Below are 14,991 nucleotides of genomic sequence, written 5' to 3'. Positions count from 1 at the left end.
ACAACCACAATGAACGATCAACAACAGCAACACAACGACAATCATTTAACTTACTCACTGTTATAACAATAACATTTAAACTCTCTTGGCATTTTGTCATTCATAGCACCAACATTGCTCATATTTTTGTGTATGAAAAGAATAAAATTTTGTCTATCAAAAATTGCAATGGATTCAGTATTCTTCTTTATACATCATCATCTTCATCATCGTCCTTTAACATCTCTTTTTCCATGCTGGCATGGGTCGGATTGGTTGACTGAAGTTGGAGAGCTGCACCAGGTTCCAGTCTGATTTGGCTTGGTTTCTATGGCTGGATGTCCTTTCTAATGCCAACCACTTCACAATGTGTATTGGGTGCTTTTAATGTGGCACTGGTATGAGCACATTTACATGGCACCAGCACAGGACTGCTGTAGGCTAATCCTTTTCACCAGGCAATGGCGGCTCGTTGATAAAATTAGGAGTGGTGCTGCTTCAGAAAATTTTTAGCTGTTGTTTTAATATTGTGTAAAAGGAAACAACATATAAAAAGAAAATGGATACATAAACTTGATCAGTTCATGTTTTAGCCACTGGTGGGTAGTGTGTTTAATTTGTTCACTGAACACTTCTGCAAATTCCCCCCTTGTTTTTTCAAAAATACCCCTAAATTACAAAATATGGGTGTGAGGGGAAATCTGCCCTATTTTCCAAACCCTAGACACAACACTAGCAGGAAGCAGGATAACAATCTAATTCTACATGTTATTACATTCAAGAATATAAACACGTTTTTAAGTACAACACATATGTGGAGTCAAAATGAAACACTGCTTTTACCAGCACACCAGGGTCGGCACTGTGTGAACCACAGTGCTCTCTGTCCCTAGTGGGCAGCTTCCTATTTTGGACATGTGAGCATGTGCTCAGCAGCCAAACACCACATTGCTGGAACTATGAAGCACATAGTTCTATACAATGATTTTTCTATTTTTATCATAAACAAGGGGACGGCTACTGACATTAAGCTTGAGGGTATAAAGAAGGAATTAAAGAAAAAAGGACTCATTACATTGAATGTTATCGATAATACTGAGTGGAAATAGGGGGTGCTGCAGGTCCGCAGTGCCCATACACAAGCCGCTGCTGTCACCAGGAGATGCAGCCTTAACAATTCTACTATGGAGGACAGATCTTGAGTACATATACGAGGTCTAATCAATAAATATCTGGACTGTTGCCATAGTAACGAAGCTAAAGCATGCAGAATGAAGCTGTTTGACCTTCAACCAGCAGAACTGAGAAAAACTTCACAAATGTGCATGCAGCTGTGAAAAGAAATCATCAGATCACCATCCGTGAGTTATCAGAGGACGTGCAGATTAGCTATGAAGATTTGGGTACGAGACGTGTGTCTGATAAGTTTATGCCAAAACTGCTTTCAGCTGACCAAAAGGACACTCAGGTTTCAGTTGCCCAAGATCTCCTTGTGTCGAGGACAATGAAAACTTTTACAAAACTATGCATAGGCCTCTGAGCAGGTATCGCCAACCTCTTGGCAAAATTTGATGCAGAATCTCTGCTCAGCTTCCTCTGTCATGGTCAATGTGACAATCACACACTACACATGTTCCTTCCAAGCACTGCTGTAAAGAGCGGAAGTGAGATAGAGCTTATTGTGCATGCACATCAGAGTTCAAGGTCAATCTGTGCCTAGCAGCTTCACTCGACATGTTTTAGCTTTGTTACTATGACAACAGTCTGGATACTTATTGATCAGACCACATACATGAAATTTGTGGAAAATTAAACATTAAAAAACCATGTTAATCATAAGCAAATATGTCCAGGAGAAAAATATTGAGATGATTTGTTGAAAATATTCTTTGTATGAGGGGGTGCATGATAGTTACTGGCTTTTGGTAAAAGAAAATACAGGAGAAACAGATAATCATGTTGCCCTCACAGATCCACACACTTATTGCAGTGGTCCTTCAGTTTTTCTAAGCCCTGTAAAAGAATTTGATGTGGGACCTGCTACAAGGCTTCTCCCAGTCCACAGCTGCTGTGATGAATGGGAGTAAAGCCCTGGCAGGAGGACTTAGCAGGAGATGAAGGACGTGTTCTTACCAGCGCATGCAACGGATAACTATTATGTGGTAGGCTGCAGGCTGATGTGTGTACACACACAGTTCTTTGTTGCGAACATGATGGTACCATCTGATGTTCTTAATGGTTCTCAGGACTCTGCTACCAAAGCCGTCAATCCTCTTTGCCAGGGTCTTCCAGCAGGGCCACATTTCTGCTCCATAGAGGAGGATGGAGAGGGCCAATGCATTGTAGATGTGGAGCTTCATCTGGGAGACAGAGCAGTGATGCCATAGGAAGTACATGACCCCAATCGCCAGACCACATCTGTGGTTGATCTTTGGGGTCAAGTTTCCTACCAGGACTTTACTCTCATTCAATGCAGAAGATGCAGGTTGGAAGAGGCCTTGTGTCAGGCCCCACATCTGATGGCTGAATGTGATTGGGGAAGATCTCCTGAAGCTCAATGTTTCCTTGTAGGATTCAGAGGGGCTGGCACAGGACCAGCAGTGACGGAGAGCTAAGTCAAATCATAGTCATGACCAGTGCCGGTGACACATAGAAGGCACCTGTGCCGGTGACATGTAGAAGGTACCTGTGCCAGTGACACATAGAAGGTACCTGTGCCAGTGACACATAGAAGGCACCTGTGCCAGTGACACATAGAAGGTACCTGTGCCAGTGACACATAGAAGGTACCTGTATCAGTGATATGTCTATGCATGATGATGCCTCTGGAACCACTAACTTGGGATGACCCCAGCCCCATAAAGCAAGAGCATGAAGCTGTCAATCATCTTTGCCAGGGTGTTTGAAAGGGGCCACGTTTCTGCTCCATAGAAAAGAATGGAGAGGGCCAATATATTTTAGATGCAAAACTTCATCTGGGAGATAAAGCAGTGGCACCAAATGGGCTTCCATTGAGAGTACAGGACTCCAGCAGCCAGACTACATCTGCAATCAATCTCCAGGGTCTTCTGTATGTCACTGGCACAGGTGCCCTTTAAATGCAACCAGCATTGGTTCTTTGCCCTTTTACATGGCCCTGCACAGGTGCTTATATGTGACACTGCACAAGTGCTTATGCACAGTAGCACATGGGTGCTTATGCACAGTAGCACATGGGTGCTTATACACAGTACCACCTGGGTACTTTTTCGTGACACTGCCATGAGTGCTTTTTACATGGCATCAGACCAGGACTCTTGCAGGTCAATCCTCATCAGCCGAGGAACTGGTCTTAGCACTTCTACTGCAGAGTATGGGTCTTCTGGGGCACAGCAAGGTACCAGGCATCTTGGTCCTTTGTCATCCCACCAGAAAGGTTCAGCATCCTGAGGTCGTTCTTCACTCATTTCATACTTATAAAAAGCATCTAATCCACACTGTAAATTGGTTGGCATTCGGAAGGGCATCCAGCTGTAAAAATCGTGCCAAAATAGATTTCACTGGTGCTGGTGTCACATAAAAAGCATCCAGTCCACACTGTAAAGTGGTTGGTGTTTGGAAGGACATCCACCTTCCCAACCAAATGGTAGGGTTCAGTCTCACTACGTGACACCCTGGGCAAGTGTCTTCTACTACAGCCTTGAATTGATGGAAACTGAAAAGAAGTCCATTGTCTATGTGTGTATGTTTGTCCCCCCATCAGCACTTGACAACTGTTGTTAGTGTGTTTACAACCCTGTAACTTAGTGGTTCAACAAAAGACACTGATAGGTACTGGCATGGGTTCATTCAACTATAAATTCTTCAAGGTGGTGCTCCAGCATGGCCACAACCTAATGACTGAAAGAAGTAAAAGATAAAAGAATATATGTCCTTAAATTTTGTTGTAAAATATTTTCTTTTATGTCTTGTTTCTATTATTTGCAATACACTTTGTTCAAAAAAGAACACTGGAGTTTGATGAGATTGTAGATAAACAAAATTTTATTCTTTTCATACACAAGAAACAAATATTGTTGTTGCTATCAACGACAAAATATTGAGAGAGTTTTTGTTCTTGGTTTAGTTGTAGCAGCAGATAACGTGCAAGTTAGTTGCCATTTACTGACTTCTAATGTCATTTATTCTTCAACTGTTCCCATCTAGGTTCCTCACTTAGATGGACGCTGGACCATCGCAGGTGACCTGCTAGATGTAGGAGGAAAGAGTGAGAGAAAGTTGTGGCAAAAAAGTCAGCAGAAGTTCACCATTACCTTTTGCCGGAGTTGCGTGGAGCCTGGGTGTTTCACTCATAAACACACACATTGCCCAGTCTAAGATTCAAATCTGTGATCCCTCGACTGCGAGTCCACTGCTCTAACCACTAGGCCATGTGTCTCCACAAAAGGGTCAGCACTAGGAAGGGCAACTGTCAGTGAACACTGCCCTGTATAGGTAACTGTAAGGAGTATGATTACAGACCACAAGGTCGACCCCTGCTTTAAAACAATGAACTTTGAGAGTGATACAACTTACACATCTGAATGAATGGCTACGTGTTTAGTCAAGTTACTTTTTTGGGAGAAAGATTTATCACAGATGTCACAATGATATGGCTTCTCTCCAGAATGAGTACGTTTGTGTATAGTTAAATCACTGTTTTGAGAGAATGATTTATCACAGATATCACATTGATATGGCTTATCTCCTGTGTGTATACGCTTGTGTACAGTTACTTCACCATTTCGAGAGAATGATTTACCACAGATGTCACACTGGAATGGCTTCTCTCCTGTATGAATACGAATGTGGATAGTTAAGTCACTCTTTTGAGAGAATGATTTAGTACAGATATCACACTGATATGGCTTCTCACCTGTATGAATACGTTTGTGTTTAGTCATATAACCAATTTCAGAGAATGATTTACCACAGATATCACAGTCAAATGGTTTCTCTCCCGAATGAATACGTTTGTGTTTAGTTAAGACTCCATTATCACAGAATGATTTACCACAGATATCACACTGATATGGTTTATCTCCAGTATGAATGCGCTTGTGTGCAGTTAAATTTACGTTTTGAGAGAATGATTTTCCACAGACATCACAGCAATATGGCTTTTCCCCTGTATGAATACGTATATGCCTCGTTAAGTCACTACTTCCAGAGAATGATTTACTACAGATATCACAATGATATGGTTTCTCGTCTATATGTATACGTTTGTGAATGGTCAAGTTGTTTCCATGAGAAAACGATTTACCACAAATATCGCAGTGGTATGGTTTCTCTCTCGTATGAATACGCTTGTGTGTTGTTAAATTTCCGTTATGAGAGAATGATTTACCACAGATGTCACAGTGATATGGTTTCTCTCCTGTATGAATGCGTCTGTGGTTAATTACTTCACCATTTCGGGAGAAAGACTTACCACAAATATCACAGTGATGTAGCTTCTCATCTACGTTAACACGTTCATGAGTAGTTATCTCCATGAGCGAATGATTTACCACAGATGTCTTCAGCAATGTGATTTTTGTCCCTGTATGAATGAGCTTGTGGCTATTTAAACAATGATTTAGAAAGAAGGATTTACCACAGATATATTCAGTAATATGATTTTCTTCCTGTATGAATAAGCTTGTGCCTATTTAAATAATGATTAAAAGAGAATGATTAACCACAGATAATACAGTTACATGGTTTTTTCCGAGTTCAATTTTCTAGAGAGGATGACAATTTACAGATATCTCAGTGATGTCATGATTTTCTTATCTCTTCAATCCTTATGTAAGTTCCTTATGCAAGTTCTGTTCCTTTTCTCGCAATATTCAGATATTACACTTGTTCACAGTTCTACGGTTTATTCCTTGCAATAGTTTCATTACTTTATTTCCAGCAACTGTGACTTTTATTGATATAGTAAGACACTTTTGTAAGTTTGTTCAATTTTAATGAGGATCTAACGAAGAAGAAGGAAAACGTTTTATCTTCTTCAGAAGTGTTTCAGTTTAATTCACGACAGAATTAATTAAACACGTTTATATTGTTTTTTTGGTACAACATTTTCCTTTCAATCTTTAGATGATGATAAATATGGACGATGCATCTCTCTGATGTCAACTACTCCTTGATGTCAATGTCAACTGAAGATCTGAAAAAAGAGAGAAACAGCAGAATAAGATACAGAGGAGGCATAAAAAGTGGACATTTTACAACATTTTTAAAGAGATAAACTGTACATAAAACCAATTACTTGATTCAATTGAATTTCACTTTTTATTTTATTTTTTTTCTAAGCGGGCGTGGCTGTGTGGCGAGAAGCATACTTCCCAAACTGATGGCTCTGGGTTCATTCCCACTGTGTGGTACCTTAAGCAAGTGTCTACTATAGTCTCGCACCGACCAAAGCCTTGTGAGAAGATTTGGCAGACGGAAACTGAAAGAAGCCCGTCGTATATATGTATGTCCCCTTATCATCACTTAACTAATGTTTATGTCTCTGTAACTTAGCGGTTCAGCAAAAGTGTCTGATAGAATAAGTGGCACTATCATGCTATTAGCTGTCAGAAGTGAAAGTGCTCACTGCTAGTGAAGTATCTGTCTGTCTGCCTGTCGATTCTTTGGCTACTGACAGCTAATACCATGACTGGCCGGAGCGAGCTATATGTCTGTCTGTCTGTCTCTCTCTCTATCTATCTATTACTCGAAAGTTCGCGCGTCCGCGCTAGCTAGTCGTGAGTAGAAAACACAAATTTAATATAAAAACATATTTCCTGAAATTGCAAATTATTTAAAATATAAAAATATAATTTTCAACAGAGAGAATTTATCAAAATAGAAAACAAATGAAGTTTGAAGTTTAAAAATAATAGGATCGACCACTCACGACTAGCTAGCGCGGACGCGCGAACTTTCGAGTAATAGATAGATAGATAGATAGAGAGACAGACAGACAGACATATAGCTCGCTCCGGCCACAGGCATGCAGACAGACAGACAGATACTTCACTAGCAGCGAGCACTTTCACTTCTTTATGATAGTGCCGAATAAGTACTAGGCTTACAATAAGTAAGTCCTGTTGTCAATTCCTTCAACTGAAACCCATTACAGCGCTGCTCCAGCATGACCGCAGTCAAAATGACTGAAACTAGTCAAAGATCTATGAGATTGAGTGCGTTCTGTGTTAACATATATTTCTGCAATGCATATAAACACATACATATATACACATATAGATTACTTACATACACAAACATACATGCACGTATATACATACATATACTTTATCGAAAGATAGCCATACATACACAAAAAGATACATGAACACAAGTGATTTTGCTGAAAGAAAAAAAAATTGATTAAACATTTTCTTACGGAAACTACCGAACAAATAGTTTCAGTTTTGATATACCATCTGCGAAAGATCGCTGCGAGCTACAAATCAGTCGCTGAGTAAAAAGACTTACTTGTATTTCTCCATCAATTTCTGTTTCCCATCTTTCCAAGTCAACGCGTCACCTTCATCGTTAACGTTCTCTTTGTTTGCTTTGTTTTTTCTCCCCCACCAGTTGTTATTCCGTTTCAATTATTCTATGAATTAGACAATATTCTTTCAATATTCTACAACAAATCCAATCCACTGAACCAACACCAACAACAACAGGAAACTGTTTTAGCAATCTCTAGTGATTAGAGGTCAGTTTTTCGTATGCAGTCAATGTCACTTCCGTCATGTCATCTTTCACTCTTCAGTAAATTCAGGAACGTTGCAAACATGTTTACGTTGCCTTGGTAATTAACTCCGCTAATTAATTAATTACACAGGTTGATCATTAGAAGTATGATAAATATAGTTTATCAATTTGCCTTCCTTCGATATAGCTCTCATTATTACATTTTATAATTGCATAATTAGGTAAGTATCGTTTTATAAGGTTCTCTACAAGTCACGTGACTTGTATGTTAAACTGCCTGTCTATCGACCTGCCCTTCGATCTGTCTACTTCTCTTTCATATCCATAAACCTTTTATATATCCATCATCTTTTACGTCCATGAACCTTTAAAACTTTCGCGAAATTCTAGTTAAGCACGCCGGCGATCTTTCGATACCAGTACGAAATATCGGCCTTTTCCGTAATACTCACACGATCTTCACTCGGGTGTTAGGGTTACGGTTAGGGAGGGAATTCCCTAACCCAAACCCTATCTGTAACCCTCTTTCCCTCCAACACTTTTTACGGAAAAGGCCGATCTTTGGTAAAGATCGCCTAAGGCACTTTTTACGGAAAAGGCCGATATTTCGTACTGGTATCGAAAGATCGCCAGCACGCCATATAACCCCTCATAACTTTTTTAGTTTTAAGAATTTTCGGAAAACCTTTTGCAAAGTTGAGTACTACATTCGGAAATTCATACAAATATGCAAAGAATTGTGTGTGTGTGATTTAAGGGCGATTTAGCTGTTATTTTTAGCACATCCCACGACCACCCGATACCTTCCTCGTTTCTTTTAATGTTTACTCCCTGCTACCATAAATCTTAAAAGTTCCATTCTATTACAAATATTTTTTAAAATCAGAGTTTAAAATACGGACAGTCCGAATTTTTTGCTTAAATCCCAGCAATTGACCAGTCTTCAATGCTGCATCGTTCCATTAAATATGTTTCTGAAGAGAAAATATTGAAAAACATCAATTCATGTCAGAATGAACGAAGAAGGTATCAGGTGGTCGTGAGATGTGCTAAAAGCAATAGCTAAATGGCCCTTATGTTCTGGCAAGCCTACAGTCACTGATGATGACCAAATTGAAATGCTGATCAAAAGTAATTCAGGTCACACAAGAGAAAACATCACAGAGATATTCCACATATGTCATATGAGCATTATAAGGCATTTAGAAAAACTTGGATACACGAACCACCATTATGGTGCTTGGGTGTCACATAATTTAACAAAAAGAAAAAAAAAGAAAAAAAAAAAAAGAAGGGCTGCATTTCCCTCTGTGATTCACTTCTCAAATGCAGCAAAACTCCATTTTCGAAAACAATGATCACAGGTGATGCTAAAAATAGCATGTTTACAAAAAAGTGGAGTGAAAAAAGATCTTGGAGAAAATGAAATGAACCTCTTTTAATCCCTCCAAAAGCCAGTTAGCATCCAAAGAAGGTGATGCTCTGTATCTGGTGGAATTGGAAGGGCATTGTGGACTTTTAGCTCCATCTGCAAAATCATATGTTGAATTTAGACCATTTTGACTTTCTTTTTGTCTTTGGTCTGTAAGTGTTCTTTCTTGTTTGCTTCTGTCTCGAAATCAAAGGAAATCACTACCATTCCCTTCAAACCTTGCTTTTGTCAGTTGGACATCAATGTCTTGAAATTTGCCTATTTTCCATTACGTTTCAGACAGATTCTGTACTGAGTTGTCCAAGCAGAAATATCTTTGTAGCAAATATTTCTGCTCAGTACCACAAATTTGCTTGTCAGTTGTTTGACCTTAACCAGTTGAGCATGTCTCTTAGTGGCTGACAATATGTGCATCTCTGATGATGAGCAGAAGTAGTGGGGAAGCGTCATAGCCATGTGTTGGCAGGGATTCTTTGGGGTTTAAATAAAAGTAAAATTTGCAGGAAATATTGGACATTTTTCATACTTTCTGAGGGTAATCAAATAGGAAATAACAGTTGCTACCCAAGGACAAAAATCGTGTTACCCAGTGTCATTATTCCCAATTAGCCCAATTAGAGGAGGCATTTGATGGAAAACATTGTGAATTGAACAGTCAGAAGTGTGTTGACTTTCCTCAGGACAACAACACACTTCATGTTTCCTTGCAGATGCCACAGAAATTGGTACAGCTTGGCTAGGATGTCCTATCACATCCACTCTACTCACCTGGTCTTGCACCTTCAGATTACCATTCCTTTTGATCCCTTCGAAATACTCTTAGTGGGGAGAACTTCAATTCTTCAAAAGAGTAAAAACCCTAACCCTAACCCCAAAAGATGCCTCATTCTGGGCAGAGGAAATCAAGAAACTCCCTTAAAGATGGTGACAGGTAATGGTACAAAACATGGTTAAATAACGAATTGTGCAAATATCTAAATATTGTTTTTGAGTTTTACTTAAAAAAAAAAACAGTACACACTTTTTGTTCCAACCTAATTTCTGCAGATTATTTGTACAGAAATGTAGTTAAATTTCCACTGTTGTACTTCAAGTATCCTCTATTATATCTTACACTGTTGTTTTCTTTATTATTTCAGAATACCAGATGACATTGCAGATTAAAAGATGGCTTGTATCACCATTTATCATCTTTTAAATATTACACATCATCAACAATGTGACTCACGAGAGATATAACCCTGTGGTGAATGGTTAATCCATATTACTCCTTAAGGAGCATAAAGTTGGTTTCCTGGTTTCTTTGGTGTACATATTCCTCCCTGGAGGGATACCAGTTCATTGCAGGGTAACTCAGTTTTATCAGCTGAGTGAACAATTTGGAATGAAATGTTTTACTCATGGACAAATTTGTTGTGAATGACTGTGAAATATTTCTTCTGCAGAATTTATGAAATGATTTTATATTCTTAATTGGAAAAATTTACTACAGAGTTTGCAGTATATTTGGATATCAAGAAAGATCACATTAGTGGGAAATAACTGGCACTCCATCTGTTACTATGACGAGAATTCCAGTTGATCCGATCAACGCAACACCCTGTTTATAAAATCGATGTGCAAGTGGCTGAGCAATCCACAGACACGTGACCCCTTAATGTAGTTCTCAGGGAGATTCAGAATGTGACAAGGCTGCCAGCCCTTTGAAATACAGGTACAACTCATTTTTTCCAGCTGATTGGACTGGAGCAATATGAAGCAAAGTGTCTTGCTCAAGGATACAATGCACCACTAGGAATCAAACTTATGAGCTGAATGCCCTAACCACTGAGCCATGCACCTCCACGTCTTTGGAAAGAATAGCAGATGAAATATTTAAGATATAAAAACGGAATGATTAGAAAACATCCATGTATTTTTGGGAAATACGAAAAGCTATGGAAAATGAATTGTGTATGAATGAGGTTAAATGTACAGTAAAAACAATGGATTCTTCTGATGATATAACAAAAAAGAAAGGTAAAACGTCCTACCACTGTGACATCTGTGGTAAACTGTTCTCCCAAAAATTTCACCTCACAACTCACAGACGTACTCACACAGGAGAAGAACCATTTCACTGCGACATCTGTGGTAAATCGTTCTCTCAGAAATGCAATTTAACTACTCACAAACACATCCATACAGGAGAAAAACCATATCAGTGTGATATTTGTGGTACATTTTTCTCTCATAATTCACGTTTAACTACTCATAAACATATTCATACAGGAGAGAAACCATATCACTGTGATATCTGTGGCAAGTCATTCACTCAGAAATGCAATTTAACTTCTCACAAAAACATTCATACAGGAGAAAAACCATATCACTGTGACATCTGTGGTAAATTCTTCTCTTGTAATGAAAACTTGATTTATCATAAACGTGTTCATTCTGGAGAAAAGCGATACCACTGTGATATCTGTGGTAAGTTGTTCTCTCTTAATGTGCACTTAACTAACCACAAACGCACTCATACAAGAGAAAAACCATATCACTGTGATATCTGCGGTAAAACATTCTCTGTAATTGGCCATGTAACTAATCACAAACGAATCCATACTGGTGAAAAACCATACCACTGTGATATCTGTAGTAAATCATTCTCTGAAAGAAGTAACTTAACAAGACATGAACGCATTCATACAGGAGAGAAACCATATTACTGTGATATCTGCAATAAATCATTCTCCGACAGAAGTGCCTTAACCAAACATAAACATATTCATACAGCCGAGAAACCGTATCACTGTGATATCTGTGGTAAGACATTCTCTGAAAATAATGGTTTAACAAAACACAAACGTATTCATACAGGAGAGATGCCTTATCATTGTGATATCTGTAGTAAATCATTCTCTCAAAGTAATTATTTAACAAGACATAAATGCATTCATACAGGAGAGAAACCATATTACTGTGATATCTGCAATAAATCATTCTCGCAAAGTAGTAACCTGGCTAAACACAAACATATTCATACAGGAGAGAAACCGTATCACTGTGATATTTGTAGTAAATCATTCTCGCAAAGTAGTAACCTGGCTACACACAAACGTATTCATACTGGTGAGAAGCCATATCACTGTGATATCTGTGGTCAGTCATTCTCTGGTGACTTGACTAACCACAAACGTACTCATACAGGAGAAAAACCATATCACTGTGATATCTGTGGTAAATCATTCCCTAGAAATGATGATCTCTCTAAACATAAACGTACTCACACAGGAGAAAAACCATATCACTGTGATATCTGTGGTAAATCATTCTCTGGTGACTTGACTAACCACAAACGCACTCATACAGGAGAAAAACCATATCACTGCGATATCTGCGGTAAAACATTCTCTGTAGTTGGCCATGTAACTAATCACAAACGAATCCATACTGGCGAAAAACCATACCACTGTGATATCTGTAGTAAATCATTCTCTGAAAGAAGTAACTTAACAAGACATGAACGCATTCATACAGGAGAGAAACCATATTACTGTGATATCTGCAATAAATCATTCTCCGACAGAAGTGCCTTAACCAAACACAAACATATTCATACAGGAGAGAAGCCATACCACTGTGATATCTGTGGTAAGACATTCTTTCAAAGTAGTAACCTGGCTAAACACAAACGTACTCATACAGGAGAAAAGCCATATCACTGTGATATCTGTGGTCTGTCATTCTCTGGTGACTTGACTAAGCACAAACGTACTCATACAGGAGAAAAACCATATCACTGTGATATCTGTGGTAAATCATTCTCCAAATCTGGTTATTTGATTATACACAAGCGTACTCATACAGGAGAAAAACCATACCACTGTGATATCTGTGGTAAATCATTTTCTCAAACTAGTAATTTAAGTCAACACAAACGTACTCATACAGGAGAAAAGCCACATCAATGTGATATCTGTGGTAAATCATTCTCTCAAAGTAGTGATTTAACTAAACATGAAGTTGTTCACATATAACAGTAACTGCATTCTATATACACAGATATTACTAATCCCCTACAACAGAAAGAATAAATTTTCAAGTTTTATTTCTATTTTATTGACTACTAGCAGAGATACCCGGCGTTGCCAGTATTACATGCAATTGAAGAATGAGAATTTTCTATAATATTTTCTGTAAGGAACTGGAATACATTTGATTTGAATTTCATGAAAATTGTACATGAGGGTTCTTTCCCTCTCTACACACCCTAAAAAAATTCTAATCATGAGACACGTATCCCATACTATTGATACTATGAATTTTCATGGGAGTTATGGCCGTTATGCATAGAATATAATTTCCAAATTTCATAAAGATCCATTCAGTACTTTTGACGTAGTTTTGGATAAGAAAACAAATGACTAATGTGTGATGGGTGTATATATGTATAGATATCTGTATGCATGTATATGTGTACATATTACATGTACATCTATATATATACATCTACACATTTGTATGCATATAGATCTATATCTATACATATACGTGTACATATACATCTATATGTATACATATACATCTCTCTCTATATATATAAGTATATATACACCATTAAAGTGAAAGTATCTGTCAATACAGTATCGAAATGTGATTGTTTCAGTTAGTGGAATAGTTTCATTTTTAAAGTGAAAGTATTTGACATGAGTGTTTTTGTTTCACTTTTGACACGTAATACTTAAATAATGGGAGAGATATTGTTGCTGTGGGCTTGAACTATGCAAGAAGTTAAAAATTTTTTTTAACTAAAACACAACCGGGACCCTAAGTAAGGCATGTGTAAAATTTGAATGAAATTGGTTGTGTAGTTCTCGAGTTTTAGGGATTCACACAGACAGATAGACAGACACACATTCTCATTTTTATATATATATAGATTGCAGTCTTCAGGATGTTTTTGCATTTTATATGTTCCAGTTGATCCGATCAACGGAACAGCCTGCTCGTGAAATGAACGTGTAAGTGGCTGAGCACTCCACAGACACGTGTACCCTCAACGTAGTTCTCAGGGATATTCAGCGTGACACAGTGTGACAAGGCTGACCCTTTGAATTACAGGCACAACAGAAACAGGAAGTAAGAGTGAGAGAAAGTTGTGACGGAAGAGTACAGCAGGGTTTGCCACCATCCCCTGCCGGAGCCTCGTGGAGCTTTAGGTGATTTCGCTCAATAAACACTCACAAGGCCCTGTCTGGGAATCGAAACCGCGATCCTATGACTGCAAGTCTGCTGCCCTAAATAATCATACACAAACACACATACACTCGCTCAGATATATAAATATATTTTAGACAAATACACATACACAAATATTCACATTCCTCCCCTTTACACACACACACACACACACATATACTCACACAGAGTTGAAGCACTGATTTTTGTTTCACCATTGACTTTTTACCATCCCACTTCCATCAGTGGATCACCCCTTCCTTTCTCATTCATATATTGTATCTGAGAAATACAGAGTTATTATAGTAGAAGATACCTGATGCTCTTCTTACCACTTCCTCTCTCTCATTGCTAATACTTTCTCTCACTCCTTCTCAGTCATGGCTATTACTCTCACTACTTCTCCTTGACTGAATTACTATTTCTTCTCCTCTCCCCTCACCATTTACTCCTACTCCATGATTTTGGAGAAATATATATATATATATATATATATATAATAATAATAATAATATTAGGGACAAAATCCAAAATTACAGGTAAAAACTCAATTAAAATCAATTTATAAAAAATTAAAATTAAATTGAGCTTTATAGATAAAATATATATATAAATATATAGTTTTAGGGAAAAGAACCAAG

At 38.1% G+C, this 14,991-nt stretch overlaps 3 protein-coding genes across 3 annotated transcripts in view; 2 read left to right on the top strand and 1 right to left on the bottom strand.

The window, feature by feature from the left end:
• LOC106870586 (acyl-protein thioesterase 1) overlaps positions 1-14,991 on the top strand; it is a 304,640-nt gene that overhangs the window by 110,526 nt on the left and 179,123 nt on the right. The gene's annotated exons all lie outside the window — the stretch shown is intronic.
• LOC106873325 (zinc finger protein 271) lies at positions 8-7,670 on the bottom strand. The gene is made up of 2 exons (XM_052977459.1): positions 7,471-7,670; positions 8-6,154 (listed from the first exon to the last, which is right to left on the bottom strand). Exon 2 carries the CDS (start codon positions 5,493-5,495, stop codon positions 4,530-4,532), a length of 966 nt encoding a protein of 321 aa, XP_052833419.1. The 5' UTR covers positions 5,496-6,154; positions 7,471-7,670; the 3' UTR covers positions 8-4,529.
• LOC106873326 (zinc finger protein 271) lies at positions 7,753-14,962 on the top strand. Its single transcript, XM_014920651.2, has 2 exons — positions 7,753-7,919; positions 10,270-14,962. Exon 2 carries the CDS (start codon positions 11,041-11,043, stop codon positions 13,147-13,149), a length of 2,109 nt encoding a protein of 702 aa, XP_014776137.1. The 5' UTR covers positions 7,753-7,919; positions 10,270-11,040; the 3' UTR covers positions 13,150-14,962.

This window comes from Octopus bimaculoides, chromosome 28 (assembly GCF_001194135.2).
Source record: "Octopus bimaculoides isolate UCB-OBI-ISO-001 chromosome 28, ASM119413v2, whole genome shotgun sequence".
Lineage (NCBI taxonomy): Eukaryota > Metazoa > Mollusca > Cephalopoda > Octopoda > Octopodidae > Octopus > Octopus bimaculoides.
This window is presented reverse-complemented; position numbering and strand designations above follow the sequence as displayed.